At 42.6% G+C, this 15,206-nt stretch overlaps 1 protein-coding gene across 1 annotated transcript in view; it reads left to right on the forward strand.

Annotated features, from left to right (window-relative positions):
* ATF6 (activating transcription factor 6) overlaps positions 1–15,206 on the forward strand; it is a 73,857-nt gene that overhangs the window by 18,882 nt on the left and 39,769 nt on the right. Inside the window, exons 8-12 of the mRNA XM_010075889.1 lie at positions 3,012–3,158; positions 4,987–5,106; positions 5,982–6,084; positions 7,219–7,283; positions 11,360–11,474. Coding sequence (XP_010074191.1) covers positions 3,012–3,158; positions 4,987–5,106; positions 5,982–6,084; positions 7,219–7,283; positions 11,360–11,474 — 550 coding nt within the window. The remainder of the gene's footprint in view (positions 1–3,011; positions 3,159–4,986; positions 5,107–5,981; positions 6,085–7,218; positions 7,284–11,359; positions 11,475–15,206) is intronic.

Genomic DNA, 15,206 nt, shown 5'->3' on the forward strand with positions numbered 1-15,206 from the left:
CTGCATGTCCTCTCCTGTCTGTTACCTGAAGATGGAGCCCTGTTTACAGACAAACTCCACAAGTGACCTCTTGTGGGAGAAAGGAAGGGGAAGAAGTGATACAACACGGCAACATCTTCTCTGCAGATGGGAAAAAACCTAAGAAAACTCTCCAAGTAACTAGTAGGTGGAAGCAGGGCAGTATTTCAAGTTGCGGAGGTTTTGGATGAAAGTTCTTTTGGTTTTGCTACAAAAAAAAGCAAGGATGGGGTTTTTTTAGACATATCTGAGACTTGGAGAATGAAGCTTTTGATCATCTTCAAGGTCCTAAAAAAATGAATGGGAAAGAGGAGGCAAATGTAGCCCGTGTAGCTTAAGGCAGAAATTGCTGCTAGCTCTGCTTCAAAATAGGCATTTTGTGGACAAATGACAATCCTGATACAGGAAAGGGCATTGGAATAAATACCATAAATAATACCATATTTTGTCTTCAAGTTGGTGCCCGTGTTCTCAGAAGTGGCAGCCGTGGTTTATGCCTGTAGGGATGGCAAATCATACTCTCTTCACCTCCTTCTGTGTCTTTTGCTGCTGAAGATACCTTCTTTCAGGTTGAAACATCCCATACTTAGCTGCTGCCAAAAGTGAAATTTTAATTTTGATGAAAAGATTAAGATGTTTTAAGCATGCAAAGAGTAAAAATAAACTTTTCCTCTTTATCAAAAGTGATATAATAAAATAAGGTGTGTGTGCTTTTGAGTGGCTGTACAGCTAAAACAACTAAATTACAGAACCTGAAGATTAGCTGTGATTGCAGGGTGGTGCTTATCTTTATCCTGCATGCACTTGGTTTGTATTTCTCCACTTTTGTTCAGAGGTCAGGGTGAGCTCGAGTAGCAACGTGTTGCACGTGGCACTTCACCTCAGACTAGTCACCTTGCCAAGCTGGAACCTGAAATAACAAGAATTGCCTTTGCAGAACAAGGCAAATGGGAAGGAAGAACCATCATGGAAAAACGCAGATGTGTTACAATCCTACTGATCAGTTTTTTGTCAGCTTTAACTAAATAATTACATGACATGTTGAACCAGAGAAACTCTCCATTTTGAACAGAGAAGGAGAAAAGTAGGACAGGAAAAAATGCCAGAACCAGTAGGTCCATCAACACACTGGGTGCCTGATACACTTCTGGCTGTGGAGAAATGGTTTGTGGGAGAGTTGCAACTTACAGATCTTCTGATGGATATTCTTGGTTTCGTGCATTCAAATTCGGTAGAGTAGGGACATTTCACAGATGAGTGACTTCCAGGAGGAACGTGTGGCATACCTTTAAGCGTCAGCCTTAGTTTTGAGCTCTGGTTCTGGGCTTGAGATGCTGCCAGCTATGCTGATGCTCTCACTGGAAGAGAAGAAACATGATGTCATGAAGTACAGTAGACAGTGGAGATTGCTTCTGTAAAAATGGATAGCCTGACGCTGGCTGTGAGTAAGCCATCCTGTTTTCTGTGCTATGCAGGAAAAGCAATGAGACATTTGGATGCTAGTGTACATGTTCAGTAAGGAAACTGTAAGTACTTTTCTACCCACTGTCACTAGTGAAAACAGAGCCTGTAGTATTGCTGCTGCCCTGATTCTGTGCTGCTGCCTGGAAACCTGCAGGAGAGGAGGCAGTCCAAGTGATGTCACCCTGGTTCTGGGATTGCCCTGGCTCTGGTGGCTCTGCAGAATGTGATCAGTTACTCACGGGGAGACTTGGGTTACTGTTCACAGGAGCACAAACGTGTTGGCAAAAGAGACGAGATTGCTAGGCAACTATGTCTGTGTGCCTTCTGCTTATTTGAGAAATATTTAATCTCCCCTCCTTGCTACTCCTTGCCTTTGTCTGTTATTACCATTTGTATTCGTTGCCTGTTGCAACATGATTCTGTGTAACAAATAGGAAAATGAGTTCTTCCCCTGCAGAGTTTATGTGCTGCTACGCAGGAGAGATGGGGTGTGAATTGGAATGTACTCTATAAGCAGGGATCAACGTGCGTGGCAAAGATCTCAGCGGTGTGCTGGCATCTTCTTGTATTTTTGTATTTTCACTGTGTTGCTGCTGGTGATGCTCTGCTGTTGTCAGCTGAGAAGATTGGGACTTTGTAAATATACATATTTCAGGAGGCAACCATGTTTACGAAGATTAAAGTGTGCCTCTGGGAAGGATATCTCGAAGTATTGCTTTTGTGCTTTTGGGATTTCTCACTTGCAAATCACCCTTCTGAACTGGGATGCAGTCGCTCCCATACAGCAGTTGTCTGGTCATGTTTCCAGCTCCCATGTGGAATGCTGCTCCCTTGCTTTGCCTGGCAAGCAGCGCAGACCTTCCTGTGCTGCGTGGCTGATGGGCAGCCCCCAGGGGAAGATCCTGCAATCCGTGCAAGCACAGACCAGGACAACAGGGCATCTGGGACCACGGCCGCTGCTGCTGTGTAGATGGGGTTGTCGGCACTGCCAGTGTTCCTAAATCCAGGGAGAATAGAACATGCGTAGGTTCATGTGTGGTTTTTTTAGATGTCTGGCATAATATTCCAGGCTTGCAGGTGCACGGAATTTGGTAGCTATATTTTCCTTACATATTGTATTCATATAAACTATGTGAATTGTGCTTTGAGGCCAATGAAAATTTAAGTTCAGGGGTATTTTGATTTGATTATAGGTAATTTTATTGTGCCTGCAGATCGAGGTTATGAACAGATTGATCTCAGTTTCATCAGGTGAAGCTTATGGGGGAACATGAAAACGAGAGCATCAAAATCCTTCAAATGATTAAAACTGGAGAACAGAATTGCTTTTCTGCCTACTAATGCTTGGAGTGACAGTAATATAATGATACAAGACATAATGTTTTTACATAAGAGATGACATGAACCTTGTCCGTCTAACAGCAGCAACCAGAAACTTATCCACCTGAGTATTTACCACATCACAGTAGAGTGTCTTGCAGACCCTTCATGTATGTGATATGTTTTGCTGTGGTTATTATGTTTTCCAGTGTATTTGAAAAGGATCCCAGTGGAGTTGATTCCACTACAAGTTCCAGCCACCGGACCAGAAATCTTCTGGAGTTCTCAGCTAGCCGGGAGGAATCCAGCACAGCTCAGAAGATACCTGCCGACATCATTCCCGAGAAGAGTAATAGGTGAAGTGAAAACCTTTGACATATTTTCAGTGGCAGAGGGCAATGGTACTCTTAGACATCACTGCCCTTCCCTTTGCTAACCTTTTTGGCCAGTGTTATTGCTGCCTTTACAGGGCAGCTGAGTTTGCAAACAAAGCGTTTTGAAAGCTGTTATCTTTTATTTTTTTGTTATTTAACATAGTTTACCAGATTGCTTTTCAAGTGAATATGATGTTTTATCTCCCAAGATTACCCAATAGGTAGAGCTTCAGAAATGTACCTGTGGCTAGCTTTGCCTTGCTGTATGGAGTTAGGGAGAGTGCAGTGGAAGAGAGCATATAAACAAGTGTATGTCACGGGGATTTTCATGACCTTCTTCAGTTCTTCATCTGTTTGATTTTTTTCTATTATCTCTATTTTAGCTTGCATGCTTGTGGTATTTGTCATATTGTCTATCTCTTCGTACTTTTCTTAGTTGCTCAAGAGAAGACCAGGGAAGTTCATGATTACAACTGATTACTCTGAACTTAGCACTGTACTTCTTTAGAAATCTCTGAGTCCATCCTTATGCCTGATCCATTATTTAGTTATGTAGTCACATTCAAGCTTGCTAGATCTCCAGCATTCAGTGCCTAAGTGAACATATAATTGTCTCCAGATTGAAGTCTGGCTAATCCAGCTCATGTTTTCCCCTCACAGGATTTATCCTATCAGATTGTCCCTTTCCAGTAGAGTGTTTTGGCTGCTTGAACAAAGCCAGGCACAGATGTTCAGAAAGCCCTGATGTATTTTGCCATGCAGAAAGAAGGCAATAAATCAAGAGCATTTTAAAGCTGTAGCCATGGTGAGGGCTTTGTGTCCTATGTGGCATGTTTCAGCCCATGACTTGCGTGACGCAGTAGTGGAGTGGTTCTCTTGGGAGGACATGCTAGTGCCTGTACCCCCTCCTTTTCTTTCACCCCGTTTTTTTGCAAGCAGTGAGTGCTTTGCTGCATATTCTTTATCAGTTCTAGATGCAGCAAAGAGGAGAAGCAGACATGAACATGGAGAGAAAGCTGGGAAAGGGAGGGGAGTGGGAGTTAGGCTTTCATAAGCTCTTATACCTGATTTTTCAGAAAGAAGTTGAGGTTTAGGAGCTGCAGGTCTCTGTTAAAACTGAGAGGACTAAGGCTGTTATATTAATACCCTTTCAAGAGAGGACTTTTCATAGGTATTTGGTGATAAATAATTAACCTTCAAGAGATACAGATAACCAGGGGAAAGGAGTATTATTCTTTGCTTTGTTGCTGAGAGTGCTGTGGATTTTTTTATTGGAATACATGCTCTTTTTCACTTTTTATCAAAGCCAAGCTGGCTTCTGGAGACTGTTGGAAATGTAAATCCTCTCCACTCAGTTGTGTGGCTGGTCCAGCGTCATATAGCTCATGGTCTTTACATCTGCAGGGTTTTAGTGGCTAATAAATTCAGTATTTCTGTAGCAAATCTTGCACGGCTCTGGAATAAAAGAGAAAGTTGCCTCTGCAGAGACCTCATAGTTTACATATTATGAGGAGTATTTTACAGGCTACATTTTCTTTCAATATCTGGACTGTTTGGGAAGAGATCCAACATCTGCTAATGCTCATCTGTCTTCTTCCCTGTGTTGGGTGCTATCAGCCCTCTTTGGGGACTTGACTGAGACCGTTGTATGTTTGATAGAAATTGTTATTCACCTGTTTCAGAAGTCCCATAGGAGCAGCTGTGGCCTTTGTGGGTTTGATGATGGTAGTGCTTATTCTTTGGATTTAGTAAAAGGTTCATGAAAAACTATTTTAAGGGATTTCTTGGTGTGTCTTTCTTTTTTTCCCAGGTATGATAATTCTGTATCTGATAACAAAGCACTGATGATCGTCTCAGAAGAACCACTGTTATATATTTCACCACCACCACCCCCCTGTCAGCCCCTGATCAACCGGACAGAGTCACTGAGGTGAGCAAACAACCTTTTCTGAGCATTTAAGCTTTTATTAGGTGTTTAGGTATCAATGGTGTGTTGGGTGACACCAGGACAGTGAGTGCTACTGGACAGACAGCTCTGGTGTTATTGTCCATTCATACTGTTCATCCCATACTTGGCCAGTGCCTACTACCATGGAGACAGGAAATTGACTGGGATCTTTGTTATCCTTTTATGTTTTTATTAATGATTTTCACTCAGTTTCACACTGCGTATTTAGCAATAACTGAATGACAGTTTTCTGATTGCCTGGAGGGTTTTCATGACTTGAAGGAGAAATCACTTTCTATATAGAAATGTTCATAATATGGAAATCAAGTCCAGCCTAAAGCTTGTTCCATCTGAAATACATAAAAGATGGTCTCCTACTCTTCAGCTTCTGATACAAGCAGACTTAACCTGACGTTGCAGATGTGCTTTATTCACTGTTAGGAAACACCTAGCTCTGCTTTTTCCAGATATGAGTGCATCGCTAACCTTATCTCTGTTCTGCTTTGTCCATTCTTTCTCTCAAATTTGTTTGCCATATTTTAGCCTTAACCAATATTTTGTCTTGAATTTGTCTGAATTTCAGAATTACTGTTCACTGGGCAAAAGAAAGTATTTTGTCTGCTTTATGTTGAAACATCCATGATCCCAATAATGTATAGATATTTCCTTATGAATTCCCTCATAAATTTAATCTTGCAATTATATTTGCTTACTCTGATATTAAAAATAAGTTGTCATAAGGTAAAAGAGTAGGAATCTGCATTGTCTTTATGGTGGCTAGTTAAACTATTTTCTAAAATTAAAAAAATTCTGCCACTGTTCTTTGAAACAGCTGTTAATGCTGTGGGGTTTTCTAGGCTGAATCACGAACTTCGAGGATGGGTTCACAGACATGAAGTGGAAAGAACAAGATCCAGGAGGCTGTCAAATAACCAGCAGCAAAAGGCACGAGTTATGCAGGTAGGCAGGTTTATACTGGTGAGTCAAGAGCACGACAAGATAATTTCAGACAATATGACAAAATATTCTCTTTTACTTGTCTCCACTTGTCATTATAGACAAAAGTAGCAATGGTGCCTGTAATTAGGGTACCCAACACTTCCCATTTTAAATTGCTGGCTTTGGTTGGTTATTATGTTGTCAAAGTTCTTCCAGTTTCAGGCTAAAAGGTTTTAGTTTTTTTAGCAGTCATCAAAATATGTTGAGTGTTTTCTAAAATGACTTTTGTGAATTCTCTGTGAGGCTGTGTAAGGATAAGGATAAACAGTTGGTTAATGGAGAGCAATATAACCTACAGCACATTCATCTGGCTCATGGTTAAGAGGCACAGCTGATTGGTTTTGCTGAAATATTGTTATTTCATTTTTTTCCATTTTTGCTAGAGGGATACATTTTTGGTAAGACTACAGAATTATAAGATATTTACCATTTTTAAAAATCCCTTTCTTGTACATGTCATACTGATAGTGAGGATGAAATTAAGAGCATGAATTTTCAAAGTGTTTCACTTAAGGGCTTGTAATAGCCTTAGAAGGAATTAACTTAACAATGTGGGAAATACCACACTCTTCTAGAGAAAAATTATTCAACTTCAAGTTCTTCTCACTGTTGTCCAAAGGAGAATGGTAGAACATTTAAGTAGGGTGAGTTTGGGTGTTTCTAGTGTTTCAAAGGACACAAGTATGTTGTGGGTAGTATATTTTGGCAGCGGTAACAAAGCAGATGTGACCTCAGAAGAATTCTGCAAACCTGACATGGGTGATATCAAATTTTTCACATGGATGACACAATATGTGCGACTGTTGTGTTTGGTGCCAGCTTCACTTCCTTGTCTCTGAAGGTGTGACTTTAAATTTGGCTGTATTAAAACACTTGATTTTCTTTGGCTCCAGCTTGATTGCTGTTTGAAATTTCACTTATACACATTTCACCAGTGAAAAAGAGGTAGATTTGTTGTTCGGGGCACTGATTAACCTCCGCACCTCATTGTGTATTCACTCTGCTACAGATGTGATTCATGTTTTATGTAGTGCTGAAGCAAGAAAATGCTCACTGTTTTCAGTTTGTCATCTGTTTGTTTTCCCCCTTTTTCAGAGCTCCCTCAGTGAGAAGGCAGATTCCCAGCTAATGGCCATGCCTTACACAGACACCAGCCTCAGGTAAGGCAGAACAATGGCTTTGTTATTGCTTTCTACTTAATAACCTAGTTTTTCACCAACAGCTGGTAAAAAATGCCAGTTTTTACCTTGTTGCCACACTTCTTAAGCCAGATACCAGCTACATTTATTGGCCTGATTTCTGTCCATAGCAAATAGCTGCTTCTTAGGATTCAGACTACACTTGAAGAAACCCCGGCATCACAGCACCACTTTTCTGGGGTCTTTCTACCAATGAGTCTTCAGGAAACCTTTACTTCACTCTGCAGGGTCCCTTCCTAAACAGATTTGAATCTTAAGGGGGAAAAAGGGGGGAATTGTCTTGGGATTATTTGGGGGAACATCAGTAGTGCATAAGAAGACTTTCAAAGAGTCTGGTAAGAAAAGGTTTCTCTCACTGTCTTCAGGAGTAGAGCCATTATAGCTAGCGCCAAATAATTCTGCCAAAGTTAAAGTATAATGACATCTTATTTGTATGGTTGGTCTTCATCTCCTGATTTCCCCTGCTGATTATTAGAACACAATAGCACGGAGTTTCCTGCTTGCCCCTGCCCTCCCTCCTGCATACCTGCCCTGTCCCTTTTCCTGGATGCAGGAAGAACTGGAGACAAAAGGCTGAGGAAATGAAAATTCTCTCTCCTGAATTCCCTGTGACAGTGTTTAAAAGGATCTTTGCTTTGAAGTGCCGAAGAGGAGTGTAAGAGTAGAATGGAGTGTAAAGAGGACTTCTTTTTGTGAAGAACACCTGAAATGTGGCTGTTGAAAGTAAGACAGCTGTGGCCCTTCTGTTTGCATTGCGGCTTTGAAAGCAGGATCAGCCTGGGGGAAAACAGCAACCTGCAGGCAAATGTTATGGAAACCAGACTGCCAAATTTCGATATGTCTTGACTAACAAGAAAAAATAAAAAGCTTTTTTAGTTCTCCAGGCAGATGGAAGCTGTCTGTTTTAACTGAAGACTGGACGAAGAAGCCTCATGGCATAAGGCAGTTTAATATACATGCTTCCATTACTCTTAAAAAAAAATTATCTGGATTATTAGAAACAGTCTGCAACATCGTGGAGCTCTGTATGGAATAATCTGCTGTTCTCAGAAGGAAGTGAGATTTTTTTTTTTTGGATGAATGATGTTTAAATGAACAGGACCAGTGAGTCATGGCAGCTGCATGCTGTGACTGTCCTGGAACTGCTAAGAACACAGAACAGGCTTCCAGTTCCTCCCAGAGCCACCAGCTGTTCGGTGCTCCATGAAATCACAGAATCACAGGGTAGTTCAGGTTGCAAAGGAAGGGCCTCGGGAGATCTCCAGTCCAACCTCTTTCTCAAAGTAGGTTTAACTTCAGGTTTACCAGAAGGGACTGTCTCCATCTCCATTGTAACCCCCATTATGAAGCTGAGGATTGTAATTAGAGCCCCCTCAGCTCTTGTCCGAGCTGAACAAGCCCAGTTCCCTCTGTCTCCTGTCTCATTGCACATCCTACACTCCACGCCCTGACCATAATGCCAGCCCAGTATGCAGTTGCCTTCCAGAAGCCCTGCCAGCAACCCCTGTCCCTCTCTGCAGTGCTTGTACCCCAGCGATTGGAAGGACATGAAAGGTGCCGTTTATTTCGTTCTGTCGTTGGTGCTGCCCCTGAGGCATTGCCTTTGGAGGACTGTTAATGAGCTAGCACTGTCTCTGCAAGTGTGTAAAACCAAAACCTCAACCACTTGTAAGTTTCCTGATACACAACATAAATATTTGTAGATGGTCCTGAAGCTTTTATTAATTATACAAATGCTTTTTTTGTGGAGTGTACAGTCAGGGCTTTTCATTTTAGTACCAGTGCTGTGACTGGAAATGGAGTGACCTTTACCTTCTGCAACACCCTTGTTGGTGACCTGAATCCATGAACAGGAGGACATCAGCAGAATTTAGATCTACCTTTGTAGTGCTGGTGATGCCAACAATGTCACATTGGTCCTTGATTCCAAAGAAAAATTGATGAATTGAAAAGTACTGCAGTGAAGTTGAAGCAGAGGACAAAGAGTAAAATAAAGATGATTCCAAAGAAAACCATTAAAGCACCCCAACTCTCTTCAGTCTTTTTAGCTTTCTTCAGAAGGTGAGGGTTTCTGTAAGTGTGTATTTAGGGTTCCAGATATCAACCTGTGAGTCTCCAATTTTGCACTATTAAAATTGTGGTTTGTGGTACATAAGGCACTGTATCCACAACCTCATTCCTTCTTAAAGCAAGCATCTGTACAACATCCTCGTGCTCTGTGATCCATAGTAGAGTGTCCTTCAAACTTTTAAACCAAAAAAGACTCATTTATCTCCCAATAAATGGCCAGGCTCAGCACCACTGTTTGGATACACAGTTTAATGTGATGCTTTCTTGTAACAACTGGCAGCTTTGCACCTGTTTTCATGGATAGTGGGTACCCTTAAATGCCTAAGGTAAGGATTGTTCAATACCAGTCATCCACTGATATTACTTGGATTTTGTGGCTATTGTGAGACTCTGTGGACCCAGGAGAGCTTTCGAAGGGCCCAGAGGTTTCCAAGTGCTTTGGAGTATCTTTCTCCCATGGCTGGATTAAGAGTTATAAAAGGCTGTGTTTTAGGTCTAGCTGTATCTTCTGGAGTGTGGGCGAGCAAATGGTTCTGTGGGACCTGTTTCAGTTCTCGGGATGTGTTTTCCTGAGTGATGCGTGGGCGTGACGCCTTTTATCCCAGTAAAATTTCAGTGCCGAGTCTCAGGGGTGCTTTGGTGGGCCTGCATGTTTTTATGAGTGAGTAATCAAGCTCAAATTAGCTCCGAGCTTTGTTTCCTGTGTGTGAAGGCTGTGCTCTGATTCCTCACTTGTATAGTTCTGCTGAAGAGGATATACAGAGTAGAGCTGCCTGCTCTTGATCCCCCAGGACTTACACCCTCAGTGCTGTTAAAGGGCAGCTGGCTGGGCAGCTGCAGCCCTTGGGTTGCAACGGGGCTCTATCAGCAGCAGGAGAGGAGATCATGACAGCCTGCTATTACTGCTGCTCAGGAAAGTCGCTTGATGATAGATTTGTGCCTCGTTTTGGGGATATAGTTTTGTATATTTTAGAAACATACCGCAATAATCTGAGCCAGCCACCATAGCTTAAAATCTGGGTCAGCAGAAGACAGTTTGGGAGGGACAGCCTGATCAGTGTTTTTGCCACAATTACTGCAAACAGACAGTATGCTATTAAAGTGGGGAAGAATTAAAATGACTGGTTGAAGGTCCAGATAATGGTTTGTGTAAGTACAGCTTTCTGAGTTGATTAAATATGGGTTTTTTAGTAGGTTGGGGAAAGTGTACATGATAGCAATATGTGCTGGGAATTTCTCACCTTTCCAAGACAAACAGTGGATAAGACCCATGACTGTGTGACTTGCCAGTGTTTTTGTTTAGAATAGTTTAGACAGTGTCTTCTCATCATGTCTGATATATGTAGGATGAGAATTGTGAAAAAGATAAGCCAGGATTATATGAATATCTTATTTTTACTCCATTGTCTAAATTGAAAATCAAGATCAGATCTCTGAGGTGATCAAAGAGATGCAAAAAAAAAAATAAGGTGTGTGAGAGGGAAGGTGAGGTGACCACTTGACAGTAAGTGTAAAGCTCTGTTTGTGCTTAACTTTGCACTTCTTTCAATTTGAGTAGTTTGGATCCTCAACAGCACCAAAAAAAGGCAAAAAGACAATTTTTTAAGATTTCAGAATTATATTTCATTCTAAAATTTGAAAAACATCTATTTTCAGAAGTCATCGTGATTTTTCAGACACTTTAGGTTGACTTCTGAAACTTTTTTTTTTTTCTGTTGAGCTAGCTAGCAGGATTTTGCCAGCCTCAAAAGCGTGAATAAAATCAAGCCTGGAAAAGTTTCCTACAGCAAGACCTTTAAAGCACCTTGAATTTAGTTTCACTGTCTTCACCTGTGTTTTAATGTTCCTCATGCTCCCCTCAATGGATGAAGAGCTGCTGTTCTTTTGAAAAGCAGGTCTTTAATGTCATTGTCCTACTGAAGTTATTATTTGTCTAAAGTAATTGCCTCCCTGCTTCTTTATTTCAGCAAGAACTCAGGGAATGAGCTGCAAGTGTATTATGCCTCTCCAAGGAGCTATCAAGATTTTTTTGAAGCTATTCGCAGAAGGGAAGATACATTCTACGTGGTGTCATTTCGCAGAGTAAGTGTAGTAGTTGTTCAGTACTGGCCTTTTATGTGTATCCGTAAGGCTGTTTCTAACACGGAATGTCTTTCCTTGTAATACAAAAGGTGACCTAGTCAAGGTTGAAACTAAATTTTTCTTAAGTGATGCTTCTCTATATTCTTTACAGTAATATGGCCAGATCGTGGTCTTTGCAAAGTGTGCCCATCACAGTTAGGAATGCGAAGAGAGCTTTGCAGAAAACATCGTCGTGCCAGGGCAAGACAGCACAAAATTGCATGAACCCTGTGGTTAAATACTTAGGCATGGTAGCAGGCCAATAATCAGAATAGTTAACTGGATGTTTATTTAACAGGTGTATAAACCTTTTGTGCGTCTGGGTATAGGAATAAATGTATGCTGTGCACAAATTATTTCTGCTAAGTTAGCATAATATTATTTCAGTCTTCCCCTAAAATACTTGCATTTGCAGTTCAATGTGTTGCATATTGCAGCTGTACAGGACTGCGTGTAGTGGCACAATTTTTCTGCTGTTACGACTTGTAAGTGGACACAGATGAGCAATTCTGCTGCCTGTGTTGCGATACAACATAGGCTTGTACTACAGCTTTGTTCAGGCACATCCTCACAACTGCTGTGCGATTAGTGATGGTAAAAGCTGTTTTAAAATGGAATTCCAGGTGTTCGGTGGCACATTCTGTACTGCAGACCTGAGTGGTGTTCAAACCAGCACAGCTGCAGTAGTGAGAAGCTGCTTGGGATCTGGTGGTGGAAATGATCAAGGCAAACAGTAGCTGAAGCACCAGTTGGGGGTTGGGAGAGTTTATTCCGTCCGTTTCGCAGAGGTCTTAATGAGTCCCTAGGCATGTCTGTAATGCATATTTGTCCCTGGCCTGAATCTGGGGTCTTGACTTGCTAATTGCAGTTGTGATAGTAGATGAGAATCGTTATATGCATGCTCACGCCCAGCCATGGTTTTCCTAGGACCCTGCAACTCTCTATTTGTTTCCTCATTGTAGGAGTGTCCTGAGAGGGGTCCCAAGGTGGTGGGGGACCATTAGTTGCCACTATAACAGCTCATCCAGCTACAACCAATTCTTTGTGAGAGCACACAGATAGGCATACCTAGTTTTAGCACTTTCTGTGTTGTCATAATTCTACCAGTCTGTAGAATTTGGCCCATATATAAATAGGTAACACATCCCTGTTGGACCTGATCTACTGTAACTTCCTTACTTTGTGAGATACCTGTCTTTAGAAAAGGTTCGGGCAAAATAAAAGTAGTGGTGCTCTTGTTAGGATTAGAGTTTTATGCTGAGTAGAAATATGAGGTTAGTTTCCAGTTTTGGGATTACTGGGTTGTGTCACAAGGCTGGAATTTTGTTATTAAACGCTTGGCATGTTATGCTGTTCTTTCAGCTAGCAACACAAATATAGCCTGCATCGGGCTCTGCATGTCCTGCAGATGAGGAGAAGGGAGTGGAGGATTGATTATAAAAGTTTTTCTGGAAACTCAAAAAGCAGAGTAGTATTTGTCTGGTTGTTCCCTTTCGGCCGTTGCTCTGCTCAACCTGAATGCGCGTACTGGTACGTCGGCTCTGTTTACGCTGTTGGATTACTGACCTGGAAGTTGTCAGGTCTCATTTCGACTTGCAGAGCTGTCCTTGGAAACAGAGTGTGTCTTGTGCCACGGAAACCCTGCTACTCGGCTCTGCCCCATTGCAAGGGCTTTTTTTAAACCATGTCTGATTTGGTGGCAAAGCTGTTGGTATTTCTGTTTTATGAATGAGACGTCCTCAACTCAAAGGCAGTTTAATGCATTACTTCATTTATTATTTTAACAGGGCAAACTTGATCTAGTGACAAGCTGTGCCCTGAGGCACGTTTAAATGGATTCTTTTGTGAGTGCAGAAGAAAGAACTCCTGCGCAGCCCCAGGGGTGCCATCAGCGGGGCCCCGCCCGGGAGGTGCCCTTTCACCTTCCCCTGGGGAGTGCTGCCTTCGTTGTCTTGGGCCCACAGTTCCCTTGTCACTGATGGTTAGGAGCTGAGAGAGGGGACTGATTTCCCCCTCGGTGTTAGGAGAGCTTGCTCCCTTGTCTGAGTTAGAAGGCAAGGCCTGGAGATGACAGGTTTTGTTCTCCTCTCTGGCTGTTTGCCATGCAGCACTCCCAAGCACTTAATAAGCTGTTAGCAACCATACACAAAGAACAGGAACCATCCAGTTAAGAGTCCCAGGGAGGGGATGGTTCTGGTATTGGGGATGGTCCTGCTCCAAGTGGGAGGTAGGGCTGTGGATGTCCATAGAGATCCCTCCCACCTGGTGCCTGGGATCCTCTTTCCACGCGCTTTCTGCTCTGTGTGCAATGTCTCATAACCCAGCATCCCTCCTGCGCACATGGGCTGAAATGTAATACGTTTAGTGTGTGTTCTCTGCATGTTCTCACACTGCTGAAGTTCTGCCCTGAGCTCCTTGGATTTTCTCAAAGATGGCATTTGCTAGGGCTGCCCATGCCTCTCTTATACAGTAGGACTTGGGCTTCTGAAGGGGAAAGGTAGGGGGAGGAAAGCTCAGATGTTTTGTGTCATCTGCTGGTGATGCTTGGGACCTGTGAGACCAAATTTCTCATGATCTCTTCAACTTTATTTTCTTTCCTTGCCATGGAAGACTTGCATGTCTGCATATTTACAGTTGCAGTTTGTTTGGTTGGTTGGTTGGTTTTTTTTGGTTTTTTTTTTAAGGGGAGAGATGAAAATAATGTAGCATTTGGATCAGCTGGGTCTGAGGAGGGCTTTCACTCTGGGAGTCTAGAGAAACTAATTTTCTGCTAAAGCTGGGGGAATCTGTAGTGACATTTTTAAACAAGAAGAAATATGTAACTGACAGTGAGTAAAGAATTCCTGAGCCGAGGCAGCGTTGTCTCCCAGCTCTGCCAGGCCTCAGCAGCCAACATCACTTGTAGGCAGGGCTCGTCACCATTTATTTCTTGGGATGTTAACTATTTAATTTGATTTTTTCTTGCTGCTTAACTTTTAGGAAGCTGTTGTTTTCAGCATTCACTTAGCATTGCAGAAACTGACACCTGGCAATGTGATAAGCTATGCATTGCCGGTAATCTGTATCCAGCCCTGTCCCCAAGGGCTCCCCCACTCAGAAGCGGTGTCCTTGCAGTGTACCTCTGAGTTGGACTGTTTTGAGCTGGCTTTGGGAGCACGTTAAGGGTTGAGAGGTCTGTTCAGCGGGTGCCGAGAACACATTGCTGTGCTGCTGTGGAAACGGTACGGCAGTTTGAGCTCTGCTGGAGCACACTGGAGTCTCCAGTTCCATTCCTCCCGGGTCTGAGAGGCAGAATGCTCTGCCAACAGCATTGATTTCTGCCCTTTGATGTCTGTGATACCAAGCCTGCCTGATCTGTTCTAAAACCCCCGTGGAGTGCAGATGCAAAATTCAAGTGAGCTGCTATAAGGTGCTGTGTCAGCAGGGACATAGACACCTGGCTGCCGCTGCGGTTCTCCTGTGAGCCTGGCGCTGAAACAGTTCTCTTTCTGAGCTCCCCTCTGTTTTGCCATGGAGCAGTCAGACCTTGAGGTTGTTTCTAGAATTACTTGAATTGCTAGCTTAATTTGAAAGGTAATTCAGTAAATAATTGGAGAAATCCAATCCATTCCCATCTGCGCTGGCCTGTCAGTGCCCCTCCAGATGGTCTCACTCCCGCGTGGTTAGGATCAGAGTCCCCACAACTGCCAGTGG

Source organism: Pterocles gutturalis, unplaced genomic scaffold (assembly GCF_000699245.1).
Source record: "Pterocles gutturalis isolate BGI_N339 unplaced genomic scaffold, ASM69924v1 scaffold3048, whole genome shotgun sequence".
Classification (NCBI taxonomy): domain Eukaryota; kingdom Metazoa; phylum Chordata; class Aves; order Pterocliformes; family Pteroclidae; genus Pterocles; species Pterocles gutturalis.